General features: G+C 41.7%; 1 protein-coding gene across 1 annotated transcript in view; it reads right to left on the reverse strand.

Moving 5' to 3' along the window:
* Positions 1 to 1,685: 1,685 nt before the first annotated feature.
* The window catches only part of DBNDD2 (dysbindin domain containing 2), a 35,720-nt gene continuing 21,632 nt past the window's right edge, over positions 1,686 to 15,773 (reverse strand). The window contains exons 3-4 of the mRNA XM_081948884.1: positions 13,134 to 13,280; positions 1,686 to 6,323 (exon numbers count right to left, since the gene is read on the reverse strand). Of these exons, the coding sequence (XP_081805010.1) occupies positions 6,121 to 6,323; positions 13,134 to 13,280 (350 nt within the window). The 3' untranslated portion in view covers positions 1,686 to 6,120. The remainder of the gene's footprint in view (positions 6,324 to 13,133; positions 13,281 to 15,773) is intronic.

Genomic DNA, 15,773 nt, shown 5'->3' on the forward strand with positions numbered 1-15,773 from the left:
TTGCACCTGGACGGAAGTTTTAGTGCTAAAAGCTGCAACCAGGGCCATAAAGGGCTGGCTGATGTGTTGACTCAGTACAGATGCCAGGCAGCTAAGGAGAGCCCCAGGAATTGAGCCAGCCCAAGGTTATTTATACATTGCACTTTGTTTTCCTCTTGAGCTTATTCTATTCTTTCAAGGAGAGTTTTATATTCTCAGTTATACCAGGTATCACCGTTCTGGTTTAAGCCAACTTGCAGTTCATGGGCAGCCTGAATATTCTTGAGGCAAGTGGTTTCCTATGTCAGTTTTGTAAGGTCAATGAGCCACAAAATCTAGTCACCCAGCAGTTTGCACTAATGGGTTATATGAATGTGCAACCAGTTAACAGTTAATGGTTCCGTATATCATGCAGGCTCAAAAAAGTGGATTTACTGAACACATTACGGTAAGGAGAGATTCAGTGTGTAAACCCAAGGCTACCAGCCTACGGTTAAAAACATCCAGATGACCACTGGATGGCAGCAGAGAATTGAAACTATCTCTTTGCTGCCATCTAGCAGTTTTCTGGATTTTTGCAGCCTCGGGTTTCTAGTCCTAATAAACCATAGAAGAAGAGGGAAAAAGAACTAGGAATAAAGCAAAGATTTTGTGAGATAGGACTTTTCAAGGATGTGAATGGATGCCACTCAGAAAAAGAACCCCTGTTCTCTTTCAGTGGAGAGAGCAAAGCACAATGTTCATTTAAGGTACCAGGAGGCAGTTTGTTATTGGGGGGAAATGTCCTTACATTAATTAATTACATTAATGCCATTACAAATTGCCATTGGTCATGAGAAGAGTCCCTTTCCCTCGTAGCACTGTGCACACTTATTATTTGGAGTAAATGCTTCAGAGCTCAAGCAAGCATAGCATTTCTCTATTATTCAATATAGCAGCCAGATTAAAAAAAACACACTCTCCATGTGGATCTGGGAACAATTGTTTTAAAATTATATAGTGTAATAGCTTGAACCCATTGATTCTATGAAACAGTCAATGTTGGTTCCCTGCTCCTCCCCCTGGCTCCACCCTTCAAATTATTTTGTGATTTATCTTTGGAGGAGTAAATTTGAGTAGTTCGGAGAACCGGTAAATACCACCTCTGACTGGCCCCACCCCCATCTATTCTCTGCCTCCCAAGCCCCAGGTGATCGGGAGGAAATGGGGATTTTGCAATAACCTTCCCATGGAGTGGGGAGGGAATGGAGATTTTACAGTATCCTTCCTCTGCCATGCCCACCAAGCCATGCCACACCCACCAAGCCACACTATGCCCACCAAGCCACGCCCACAGAACCGGTAGTAAAAAAAATTAAATCCCACCACTGGTTTCCAGTTTGTAAACTAACATTATTAGCGGTCATAAACCTGGCTTGAGAACTAATAAGTTTTATAGGCTTTTTACCAAGTTGTATAAGTTTTGTTACAGGAATGCACTCTGCACGTTTTTCTCTGTTCCCACCCCCATTTCCAGTGCTCAATCATGGATCAATATGTTACTGTGTTTAAAACTCAAGTATTCTTAACTTGATGCCATATACATCAAATCATGTAAATATCCCCACATTAGATTGCTTTTGATCCTGTAACATTTCTAGCTACAATTGACCCAATTGATACTTCTCAATTATCACTCGATTTAGCAGAGATTTAACTTGGAGACATTTTTTTTTAGTCAGTCATCATGTTTTAATGGATTAATCCAACCAATTGACTAAGAGCTACAGGCAGGACTCTGTCCACAAAAGGCAGCAATTTCACACAGTGAGGTTGTCAACAAATAAAAACAGATGAATTAAGTATCAGGAATATCGAAACCTTCCACAATCATTCTGTCCTGTGGGACTGCCAAATCTTTATCGACTACAATGGCTATCATTGTTGTTTAGGGACATTTATACAAGGGGATTAAAAGTAGTCGAGATGGCAGCCACAACCACAAATTTGAAGTCTCACTTCTTTTGTGCACATAACATTTGGGTGGGGCTCTGGTCATGCAGCCCCCACCTTCATGCTTTATTAAACCTCTTCCCCCACAGAGACTCATATGGCTGTTCATTCTCTATGCTGGCTGGGGCTAATAGGAACTGGAATTCAACAATATGCCCGAAACCACAAAAGTTCTGATTCAGATGAATACTACCGTATAGTTCCATCTCTCACAGTGGTATTGCTACTAAATTTGCTACTAGTTTACTCTTAAATATTTCGGCATGTGTGACAGTCTGACACGTCACTGAACTTGTAACATTTTTCAGGCATGGTTTATGATGACTGTTTGCTTAATTCAGTGTTTCTCAAACTTGGCGACTTTAAGTCCTGTGGACTTCAACTCCCAGAATTCCCCAGCCAGCTATGCTGGCTGGGGGATTCTGGGAGTTGAAGTCCACAGGACTTAAAGTCGCCAAGTTTGAGAAACACTGGCTTAAGTGATTGTTCAAAGTTGCAATGGAACCTCGCACAGAAGGTACTTACCACCCAACTTTGAATTTACAGTAGCTGCCCTCACGCCCAAGTCGTGTTGTTTTGTGACCTTAGCAACTGGTTCACCTTTGTGGCGGTTTGCACATCCTGTGGTTACATGACTGCAATTTTTGGTGTTTTTGCTGGTTTCTGGCAGTTTTCAGCAAACACCATCCATTGGGCACAGGGGATTTATTTAATGACTTCAGCATTCATTCAACCACCACTGTGTTCCTGTAATGCCTGCACAAACATGTTCTAAAGTCGGGTCCTGTCACATGGTGTCCTGCTTAATGATTGCAAGGACTTATGACCCTAATTCTGGGCTCAGTTATGGTCATAAATTGAAGACTATCTTTATCTTCAATCCTACAGTGCAGTGGAGGAGAACCCTACGAACTGTCCCCAATGACAGTTGAGTCACAAGTTCTCATCTATCCTGATTCCTTCAACTGAAGGGATGCAGTGTGGCCTCATCTAACTTATTAATAAAGTTGCTTGGTTCCCATGATATAGTTAACCATAAATTATTCACTTTAACTTAATCTAGCCTATTGTTATGATCTTCAGCATGGGTTTTTTTAAGAACATCATCCTTCGCCAAACTACTAACTTGTCTACTAAACATACCCAGGATTTTGAGTTGACCCTAATAGCTAAAATAAAAAAAAATCATAATGAAACTATTTAGCATTTAATGTTCAAAGCACTTTACATACATATACCTTCTCGGATTCCCCCCCCCCAAATGTCCCTGTGCGGTGGGGCACTTCTAAAGCCTATATTGGATCAAAGCAATTATATTAAAAAAAACCATTCATATGAAAACAATTGGCTGTACCAATTTCTTAAAACTATAGAATTCGATACTGCAACCGATGTATTTTTCAGTATTATTGTCCCCATAGTGAGGAAGTAGGAAGGTTTTTGGAAAAGAGATGTTATGATGCTACAGCTAACTCTCTGGTTCATACTGGTGGTGAGATTTTACTAGGAACTTTCTGAGACTCATCTCATGCATCCTTCATATGTGGCCATTACATATCAGTGACAGGCAACCTTTGGCCTCCAGATTTGCCGAAATAAAATTTCCAGCATCATTCCTCATGAGCTACAAAACAGTGGTTCAGCAACTTGTAAAGGGACACATGGTCCTGTATAACGGTACCTTTAACCCATGTTGGAAATGTGAAAAACATGAAGGGTCATTTTGCCATGCATGACAGACTTGTGAAAAACAAAACAAAAAGGTTAAAACTACATACAATGATATAAAGAATGTTAAAGCCTAATATTCAAATGAAACTAGATAACCAATTGGAAAAGTTTTATAAGTTGCATATAGTAACCGCAGCTAAACTATTATATTCCCCAAATTGGAAAAATAGTGCCATACCCATAATGGAGAAATAGATTGTGAAGATGACAGAATTGGTGGTAATGACAAAACGGATCTGTTTGATCAGGGATAAAACAAGTATTTTTTATAAAAGACTAGAACAAGGACTTTATGCTGAAATGGAAAAAAAATGATTTTTGGATTTGCTGATTAAAAAGTGTTGAATATTTATAAAAATAATATAAAGATGGAATAAAAATAAATAAAAATATGAGAAGGAAATCTCATATGTAAGATAATTTTAAAGAGGAAACAGAGACAATAAGTTTGTAATTGTTCTAAAGGAAATTGGAAGGTGCTTCTTTATATATTTTTCTTTTTTCTCTCTGTACAATCTTTCACACTTTTATCTTTTTTTTTTGCTGGTCTTTCATTGTATTATTATATTTATCTTTTAATAACATGAAAAATGTTAATAAAAATCATATGTATATAAAATGAGGGTAACGAGTTCTTTGCAATAATAATATATCAAGAGGAAAGCAAAGTTTAAGTGCCAAAATCTGTCCTCCAATTGCGACAAAGCTTCCTTCCAGTGGTGGGCTCCGGATCCTGTCGCAACCGGCACCCCGCGATGGGGCCGGGTGTCCACAACATTCACGCACACTGCAGGTGCATGTGAACCCACTGCCCTGCGACACTCCAGCTGCTCGGCGGAGCATCGCGCAGGTGCTGTACGCTGTGTGTGCATGCGCAAAATGGCCTGGTTGGCTCAAATACAGGTAAGGAACGCAAGCGGGTGGGCCCTCCAAAGCACTGTTCCGCTTCTGTGCCTGCTGGGAGCAGCAGGCACTGGTACACCCGTATAGGGGGCGCACCTGCCGGAACCCACTACTGCTTCCTTCTCCCAGAGAATGTCTTCTCTTTTTCTGCCCCATTCTATCTGCCTCATGCCAGGAATTTATTATTATTTTTTTGAGACATTTTTAGTGTAAATATTTTAGCACTGATGAAGTTATCTAGCTTGGTAATGAAATGTCTGCAAGAAAACCACGAAGCTGAGAGAGTACCAAGGACCCCATAGTTCAATCCTGAGCTATAAATATTCCATCAGTGTAATTAAATTTATAAAGAGGCAGTCGGTAGTTCTTTTTGACCCCTATTATCTGTATCTGCATCGTTCCACAGCATCTTTGACTACCCCTTCTTCTTAATCTGAAAGTGGTCTATGGAAGGAGTTTTCTTTGTCAGTCTTTCTCTGATTTGACCTTCACCAATACAATTGAAGGCTGGGATGCCAGAGAGTGGGACTATGACTGTGGCATGAAAGGAAGAGCACACACAAGTACCTTCCAGGCACTTTGCAACTAAGGTACTGTAATATAAAGACACAGGACCACAGCCACGAGAAATCTACAAAATGTTCTTCTCCCTTGGAAACAGATGTGAAAGCCATTTTTTTCCCATCAAACAAAAGAAGAACGATCGGGGGAAATGGAGAAAATGTTTTCATCTTAAAGATAATTGGGCTGCTTTAAAACTTACGGGAGCTCAATTAAAGTTCACTTTGCTACTGAGGTGTTCAGTATGGAGGTTTAAAGGACGTTTTTCCAAGGACTGTCCTGACTGTGTAGCTTTTCCATTTCCTTCCTCCAGAGCTCTTCCTGTGCTTTGTGGTGCGTGCCGTTCATTTGCAATATAAGGAGGTTAAAATCAGACAAATGAAAAAGTTATTAAAAATCTGATTCGTTCCAAGAACCTTTCAAATTATTTTAGTCCCACCACCTTTCAGCCATTCCTTCTCCATCTGTCCTATCCAGGTAGCCTCATTGTTCCTTTCCCAGTAACACACGTCATCCCAGCTGCTTGCTTGAAAGGAATGTAATTTTCTATTATGTTACAATTAAAGACATGCTGCATTCATGTTTGTGTGTATATATGTGTAGGGAGCCTGTCAGTTTGCACAAAGGCCTTGTTTTAAATCTTTGTAGCCTTGTAGCAAACTGAGTCCTCATGTGAGGGAAGCAGAAGCATTACTATATGCGTAAAAAGATGGAGAGTTAAATTCTATTTTAATTCTGTAGCACCCATGCCTTGCCCTATTCTCCCTCTTCTGTTGCCTTATCCATGCATTGACCATCCTGCAGGAGGAAAGATTATCTTGAATCTTCCCCAAGTACAACAAACTGGACAGGGAGTTTCTGTGGGTTTTACACAGTGGGAATCAGAGCAATCCAGTCATGGTCATAATCTCATGCTAACAGGGTCCGTTATAGCATGATGGATGCAAAACCTCGCTAGCTCTTGGACTCCTGTTCTTCAGACCCATCTTGCTCCAATTCTTCCTCATCTGACTGCACCACAGGTGTCTCAGCTCCTTCTTCACTGGTGTCCAGGCTATTCAGGTCTGTAGAGGCAGATGAAGTGGACGAAATTCGTGATTTGACTTCAACTGTATTGGGCACTTGCAGAGAAATATCTTCCTGGAAGGGGTTAGAATCTGGCAAAGGAGATGGACAAAAAAGAAAAGAAAGAAGGCATTAATTAGATGATTTGCACTTGGTTCATCCTGTCCCATAATATCCTGGTATCAGCCCTCGGGGATAAGTGAATCTACTACCATGTTTCCCCAAAATAAGCACCTGGCCTTATTTTCGGGGAGGTCTTATTATTTTTGAGGTGCAGGAGGCAGCGAGCATGGTCACCTCATGGCTGCTGCTGTGTTTCAATATCTTCAATGAGGGCCTATTTGGGGGGGAGGGGTTATTTTAGCGCATGCGCTCAAAAGCCCGATTGGGTTTATTATCCGGGGAAGTATTATTTTGGGGGAAACAGGTTATACCAGATTTAGTTTTTACTTTACAGCTTCTGTAAAGCTGTATTGTATTGTAGCTGATTGACCAAACTTGAGAACTCTGCATTAAAATTGTATGAATGTTGGTGAACATTTCTGTAAACATACATACTTCTTTTGTCATATTACCCTCCTGCATACATTATCAGCTCATAATATCCCAGTATATTTTATTCTTTCTTTTCATGAATATCTACATCTTTGTGCAGACCTTTCCCTTAGCAAGATGTAGACAAATTTGTTGATAAACCTTATGGTAAAATTTAAAGTAGTGCAAGTTTTGAGTAACAAACTTTTTGTACGCTGCTTTAAAATGCAAAACTATGGAAGTCTGCACTGAAATCTGAATTATAATTATTTTTGCAAATGCATATATTCATGAAGACACAAAATTAACCTAAGTTCTTGTTCAAATGCTACCATTTCATTTTGCAGAAAGTACAGTAGGAAATTCCAAGTATTGCTGCCATTTTCAAAGATACGCACTGCTTTTTGAAATCAGTTAACAGACACAAGCACACCAAGCTATTAATAGAAAATGCAAAATGCACTAAATTTTATTACTGCATCACCAGAGTCGTACAAAGTCGTACTACTGTTCTGGACGTAAATAGGTTGCATGTAAATCACTATCAAAGCTATAGCACGGACAAGAAAAATGTCATTTTAGGTTAGAGGTGTTTAAACTTCATTTCTTCTGGGAAGCAGTTATTCAATGATCAATCCTTCTCCAAACAAACAAGCAGATTGCCTAGAATGCAATGCCCCCTGACAGTTACACACTGTAGGGAATATTATGAACTCATTGCACTACATACATATGTGCAGATAAACTATCCAGTTCCACAAATTGAGCTGATCTTTCCTTGCAGTCACCCTGCAGATAGTGAGTGGTGGATGAGAATCCTTTTCCTCTAGTTCTGCATAACTCCTTCACCATGCCAGAAGAATCCATCATAAGCAGCCTTTTCAGGCATTTTGTCATGCCTGACCTAATTTAAAAACGTTATAAACATGTACATCTTTGGATATATTCTGCACAGTTTAGAATACAAATCACGAAATGTAATCTGAGAGGCAACAGTGAGACAGCTTCACTTAATGCTTAACATTAAACATTCTGCGGTGGTCCAAAAGAGGCGACCAGTTTGATGAAAGCTCTGACTGACTGCCCCTTGCCTAGCAGATTAATTGTATGGTTTGAATCATGCCGAAGCGTTATTATTTTATGATATTTATTACGGCATGGGTTCAGTCAGCCTAAGTTCGCGGAATGCCATAGTATAGATGCCAACTAGAGAAAGATTTGTGACTTGGATATAAAAATGCTCTTGTAAGACTGCAGCATCAATACTTCACCTCCTATTTGTTATAAAAATAAGCAGCTCTGTAGGATCCTGCCTTAAGATGAAAGAAAAGGAAAACACGTGTCAGCTCCTTGCAGTGCTGCAGGAGGCCACATCAAGAAAACATACCCTTTAGGGATTCCAGGAAGGTCACTTTACTGTTGTAGGGGTATTTGCACAATTTTGAAAATCTGTGCAAAATCTCCACTGTCCCCTTCGAAGGCCAAAAAGATCAAGGTGGAGTTAGGCTGAGTCTCTTTCCCATACTTTCCACTGTAAGTTCCACTGGACTAAGCAACCATTCTCCCTCTCTCACCTACTTCTCAAGGGCAGAGCTAAATTCCTGAACAACATGTTTTTGAATCTTTTGCTCCTGGAAGAAAATTGTCAAATATGTGGGACGTACCCTGAGTGAACATTCCTGAGTCCAAACAGTTTCTGCAGCTGTTTGTGCTACTACACCTATGATTATTATGCATCATTCATCTCCATTTTTACGTTGTCTAGATTCTGCCTCTCTCTGCACAAACATGTACATTTCAAAGGCAGAATTATTTATTCAATAGAAGATACGGAATGTTATTAATCTCGCCTCATATTTCCCGATGAAGTGATGTAATAATGATAGGAAACACCTCAAGTTGCCATAATAGCACTTAGCAATAGCGCTTAGACTTATATACCACTTCACAGTGCTTTATAGCACTCTTTAAGCGGTTTACAGTGTCAGCATATTGCCCCCAATAATCAGGGCCCTAATTTTACCAACCTCAGAAGAATGGGTCAACCTTGAGCCTGGTGGGATTTGAACTACCATATTGCAGGTAGCCGGCAGGCAGCAGAAATAGCCTGCAGTACTGTACTCTAACCACTGCACCACCAGGGCTCATAAGGTCCACCCAGTAAGAGTCCCCCAAAATAATAGATCTAACTGGCTAATGAAATATTATGAAACATGCTAATGAATATGTGTCCCACGGGCCAATTGGATTCAGGGACAGATGAAGCCAGTGATCCTGTAGCCTTGAATGAATCTTTGAGCTATTCTTTATGCAATGCACAGGCTTTACATTCTTTCTCCATCTTTGGACAGGAGCTTGGGTGGCTGGTTTGTAAATCTCACAGTCTGGAGATTTCATCAGTGAGGCTACTTAAGTGGAATGTGAGAAGGCTATGCTGTGAAATATCTGAATCACTCTCAGGGTGAATCACTGTGGTATAACTGAGCCCTGTTTCCTCCAGCACAAAATCTTGTCTCCTGGCATTAGAAGGAAGATGGGTCAGCTTTAAATCCCAACATTTAAAAAAGTTCTTAATCTACACAAATTCAAAAAGTATTTTGGAGATGTTAGCAGTACTGACTGTCCAGGAACTTAACAAACTGACTAGATGATTTGTTGGATTTTTATAATTTCATTTTTTTACATATTTGTAAACTTTACATTCATTGTACGTGCATTAAATAAAAGCATTTGATAGAACACAATGATGCCACATGCACCACAACACATTATTGATAATACAAATCCCATTCGGTGCATAATTGGCATGATCATGACCTTTTGCACATGATATCTCTATCTCTACCTTTGATGTGAGGCCATCTGTGCCCTTACAGATGTTGTTTAACTACAGTTTCAAATGTACATCACCACTGGCGAGCTGCTGGAAGTTATAGTTTCAACATCTGGAATATCACAGAAATGGTCCTTAAAGTGATGGTGGCAAAGCGTATTTAACTTTAGAAGTATTTTACTTAGATCAGTCAGCCTGCTTTATCCAACTCCCTCATCATATTGTATTATACTATTTCATGAAATGAGATTAATGAAGGCCACAGAGTGATGAATGCAAGATGTGATAGAAAATGGCCACTCCCTGTAAAATAAATTTGGCTCAAGACATCCAGAATTCTTAAGTCAAAAACTGGCATATGCAGCAAAGAGAAAACATTAAGCATTTTCTGTCAGGATCACCACATAAACAAAACATACACACAGTTTACTCCTGTGCATTTATCCATCGTTTGATTTGAGTGAAATCAGTTACTTTAGCTATTCGTAAGAATATTGGGTGGATTTTAATAGTAAAAGATGCAGAAGAAGAGCACAAGAGAAATGCGGACACTTCTGTTAGATATCTAGCATTTTGAGATTCATCAAGGGGAATTTAGCTGCGTCCTTGGAACAGTTATTTCTTTTCATAAATTTCAGACATTGTTATTTAGGCAAACCTAGAAAGAGAGGAGTAAGGAAAGCACTGTTGCTTAGCAACAAGTATGGGGTTGTTAAGCAACAGCTTCCCTGCACTTTCCATTCCCCACTCCTCAGAATAAACATCACTGTTAAAGTTTACCCCCTCCCCAAACAAAAAGCAGGGGAGAAAATGTGATAACTTAAAAACCCAGAGGGAAGAAGACGACAAGGTGCTATAAAAAACAGTTCACAATGTGCAGACAACAGACAATGCAGCCACGCAAGAGACGACTTATCACCAGACTGGTTGTTTTTCTCTTTTAATTTTGGGCAGCAGATCCAAATGGCTCCAAACCCCCGTTTTCTAACCCAAACAGCATTTTCTAACTTGAAACAATTCCAGTGAAGTCAGAACAATGAGCTTTGAGATTTAAAACAGGAGGTTTCTTTTCCAGGCTGAGTTTGAAACCTTTCTGCTCTGAAACATTTTGCACACCTCTCTGGGAAGCCTGCTATCACAGGACACAAAATGGGTTCGGACAGCGGTGGGAATCAAATAATTTAACAACCGGTTCTCTGCCCCTAATGATTTCTTCCAACAACCAGTTCACCAAACTGCTCAGAAAGTTAACAACTGGCTGAATCCCATCACTGGTTTCGGGCCTGCTGCGGAGTCAGTCTGCCCTCTTGGCACAGTGGGCAAATACACACTTGAGGATATCTTTTGCCCCCCCTTCTTAAGGCTGGCTATCCAGCCTTTTAGCCAAAAGGACCAGCAAAACAGCAGTGGGATGTATCTGCCACAGGGAAATCCTTGGGTTCACTTTTTGGGAAGTTGGGGTAGAGTGGGGATGTCTTGTCCTGAAACATCCTGAAAAGCCCAGAAGGGTTTTTTCCCAAACTAATACTACATATGGCCATAAACTGTACTGCTCTCTTTTTAACATTGAATTATTGTGTATTTATTTAATGTATGTATTTACATGGCTTATAAATCATTCCAACTGCAGCCAACTCTGAAAAGGTTTCAAGTGCCTCTTGAACATGGCCACTAATACAGAGATGTCATGAAGCTAGTTAGGGCAAAAATGTTTAATCTAATTTAAGGGTTCAATTTATGGAGTGAAATAGGTGTATTACTTCTAAAGGAGGTTATACTGCTCCCGTTTTGCCCCTTATTTTGATCCAAACTTTTACTTGTGGTGTCAACAATTTTGCCACTCTGAGTAGTGTGAGCTGCAGAAGCTCTGGGATCACAATATGATTAGGGGACATGTCAGAGACCTTTGACGTGGCTGCTCCTGCCTTAAACCAAGATTCCTATTGCTAAGGTTAGAAGTGGATAAACACCCAAAGTCTTGTCAGTGGGAATAAGAAAGACAATTGTTTCCTTAGACTTTAATTTATATAAATGTCCGTGATGCTTCAAGTTTTACAGAATGCCAGAATTATCCATTGCCAACAGCAGTATATCCGTGGTCTTTGGTGCTTACTTCATTGTTTATTTCAATTTTGTTCAATTCAAATTAACATAGAAAGGACCAGACATGACAAAATGGAAGCTATACGTTTGTGAAAAGAAGTAAAGAATACATAGGGGTTATAGGAAATACTTGAAAGTTTAGAGCAAATAAAGAATGACCCGTAGGGAAAAAAATAAGAGTTTCTCGGTACTAATAGCAAAACATTAGTCTTTGGCCACCTAATGAGAAGGAAGGACTCACTGGAGAAGAGCCTAATGCTGGGAAAGATTGAGGGCAAAAGAAGAAAAGGACGACAGAGAATGAGGTGGCTGGATGGAGTCACCGAAGCAGTAGGCGTGAGGATGGTACAGGAAGGCCTGGAGGAATGTTGTCCATGGAGTTACGATTAGTAGGACACGACTTCGTAACTAACAAGTCAGGGTTGTGAGGTTTCTGGATTAACACAAATGCATACAATACCTTCTGGGTTTAAATTGATTGTGGATATTTGAGTTGTTCAGCTACAGTTGGGAACTTATAAAACAAAAAAGCTCAAGACTTGTCCAGTAGCCATCTGGAAATTTGTTTTGGGTTATGACTTCATCTTCCAAATCAATGCTCCCACTAAGAAGCGGTTACAATGTCCCTTAAAAAGAATATGCCTGGGCATAGAGCTTCTTTGACTGACTCTATTTGGTACCATAGTTTTTCAGTGTATTTCATATATTATACAAGAATGGTTCCATTGTATACCATCCCATTTATGAATATTTTTCTTGGTACTTCCCTTATTTCTACCCTATCTGTTTCTACTGGACTTTAATTTTAGAAAATAGAACAAGGGAATGTGACAGAACAAAAAAAGTATATATTTTTAAAGTTTCTACAGTATTTTTCATAATTACAGAAAAAGATACCAATGAAAGCTGCGTCATAGGCTGAGTAGGTGGTATTTCTAATGACTAGGATGCTAAGAGTTTCCCTAGGAGGCCATCTCTCTTCTGTTGTCAGCCCTTTGAGGTAGACCAGACTAGGAAATTAAAGTCAAGAATGATAATACCATTTTATTGTAATGCTGTAATATTACAGTAACCTATTTTTTCAAATGAATGCACCTCCTTCCCTCTCCCTTTATCTTCAAGAGAATTAAGGAGGGTCAAATTCTGAGATGCTTCCGCAAATTACATTTCTGCCTCAAACTGAAATTTCTTTTCTCTGACTATGACCACTGTTTTCCTGTTTCTCAAGATTATTGTTGTTGCCCATTGCATCTACATTCATACTAATTTCTACCATTAACACCCATGCTGGACCGGCTGATGAACTGCATACTCCCACATACTTGGTTAAATTTCCAACTCTTTCCCTGAACAAAGAGTTTTACCATAACATATCCCAGATGGAACACAAGGGACAATAATTGATGTGGATAGTTACAGAAGTTGTACATACCTGGCAATAGGGTAGTTACATTGTTGTTGTCCTCGGTCCCACAGCTAAGAAATACATCAACAGTGTCTTGGTCAGAGAGATCCAACATGTCCATCTGTTCCAGCATGTCCACATTGACCTCCATGGAAGAAATGCTACCTAGGGGAGCTGGAAAGATGTAGGAACTATCAGAGGTCACATTGCATGAAGAATTCCCATAATAGCACAGAGAAGGGCCTACACACAGTTCGATAATTGTTTATATCTGTTAGATATTAGCAACTATCATAATGGTTTCCACCAAGGTCCTCTGTTCCGGCGGGAACAAAGATTCAATCTCATTGGTTGAAGGGTGTGACAGCTCCCTATAAAAGGACTGCTGTCAGACTGAACCTTTGCTGGATTGTACATAGTTGTTGTACAATATGCAGTGTGCGAGACATTAATTTACAGAGGAGATTACTTGCCAAGTCTAATCTCACTCTACAAATTGCCTTGGACGAAGCCAGGGCATCCGAATCTGCCGTTAAGTCTACAGAAACCCTGCAATGCCAAAGCACTCCACAAGGCGTGCAAAAGAGCACATGCCTACATCGTGAGGCTAAGGAGGCCAAGGGCTCAGAAAGCGAAGATGACAGCTGCCACATGCACAGTGCCTGCACCAAGCCGGCGTGCAAATTCAAACCGTGTTTCCCGCCTTGCACAAGCTGCGGAGGAGACCATGCCAGATCATTTTGCGGTCGCTATATGCCAGCGTTGTGAGTGAAATGGGCACATCGCCAAGGTTTGCAGAAGCGAGCATCCCACGATGACCTGGAAACCCAGAAGCTGACCTAACCGCCAGCAGAGGCCCAACCAAGGGGCATGGCAGCTGCCACCAAGGCACTCAGAGGGTGACACCAGAGTCACTTACCACACTTCAATCGGCCAAGTCCACACAAGGCGACCAAAAAAGCTGCAGGTCACAATCATCATCGAGGGCTTTCCATGCAAGATGGAGATCGACACGGGGTCATCATTGACCATCATGCTGTGGTCTACACTCAAACAGGCTATCCCTAGCCTGAAGAAGCAGCATCTATGTGTTCCTGACATCCACCTTCGCGATTACCAGGGAAACTGAGTCCCCATCGTGGGCCAGGGCACCTTCCGGGTGCAATTCAAAAACTTCAGCGGCCAGTTTCCAGTGACCTCGGGCTCCTTAATCTCTACAGCGTCTTTCTTAAACAGAAAGCCACCATTGCTGAGCCCTTACATCGTCTCCTGGCAAAGAATGCAAAGCGGTCCTGGGGCAGAGCCGAAGCTGCTGCATTTGCCTCGGTAAAGAGACTACTGTCAGCAGACACATTCCTGGTTCAGTACAGCCAGAGCCTGCCACTCGTTTTAACTTGCGACGCTTCCCCGTTTGGCATTGGAGCTGTCCTCAGCCACCGCATGCCCAATGGAACCGAGGCACCCATAGCCTATTACTCAAGGACCTTGTCCGCTGCCGAGCAGAACTACAGCCAGCTGGACCGTGAGACATTGGCTGCAGTGGCCGGTGTAAAAAGGTTCTATGAGTACTCTATAGCCGTGATTTTGAACTCATCATGGACCACAAACCGCTACTGGGCTTGCTGGCTGGGGACCGGCCTACTCCTGTGTCATTGTTGCCGCGAATGACCAGATGGACTATTTTCCTCGCGGCCTACGTCCATCGACCAGGCTCAACCTTGGGGCATGCCGATGCTTTGAGTCGCTGCCTGCTGCCGGAACTGCTTGCCGACCCTACCCCCGAGACACCAGTCCTTCTCATTGATTGCTTAGAGACTGGTTCTGTCTTGCCTAGTGATGTTGCCCGCCACTCTGCAAGAGACTCCATGATCAAACAAGTTTTGAATTGGGTGTGTGAGGGTGGCCCAAGGTGCCTGTTGGGTCAGATTTCAAACTGTATTATCATAAAAGAGATGAATTGTCTGTTATTAATGGCTGTTTGCTGTGGGGGGACCGGGTCATTGTTCCACCCAAACTGTGCATTGCAGTATTAGAGGCTTTACATGTAGGGCATCCTGGAATTGTCAGGATGAAGTCTTTGGCTAGGAGTTACGTGTGATGGCCTAACATGGACAGGAAGATCAAAGAATGGGTGGCTACCTGCACACCGTGCCAGGAGTCCAGACCAGCTCCCCCAGAGGCGCCCGCTAAGGAGTGGGAGCGACCTCAAGCACCATGGTCTAGGGTGCACATAGATTTCGCTGGCCCAGTTAATGGCCAGACATTCATGGTAGTTGTGGACGCCTACTCAAAATGGCTAGAGGTAGTCCTCATGACCTCTACCACGGCAGAAGTGGTCATCAAGGTACTACGGAGACTTTTCTCCACGCACGGCCTGCCCGATGTCCTGGTCCCTGACAACGGGCCCCAATTCACGGCCATGCAATTCGAGACCTACTTAACAGCACAGGGAATCAGACATGACCTGGTTGCGCCATTCCATCCAGCCTCCAATGGTCAGGCAGAGAGAATGGTGAGATCTGCAAAAGAGGCCCTATCCAGGATGGGCCTGGGAGATTGGCAAACATGGGTTGATCTTTTTCTCCTAATTCGCCCACAGTTACACCGGGGGAACTCTGTGGATTCCTGCCACAGTGATAGGCATCACCGGGCCTCGCTCTTATCTCG

The sequence above is a fragment of the Natrix helvetica genome (genome assembly GCF_964273705.1).
Source record: "Natrix helvetica genome assembly, chromosome: 3".
Classification (NCBI taxonomy): domain Eukaryota; kingdom Metazoa; phylum Chordata; class Lepidosauria; order Squamata; family Natricidae; genus Natrix; species Natrix helvetica.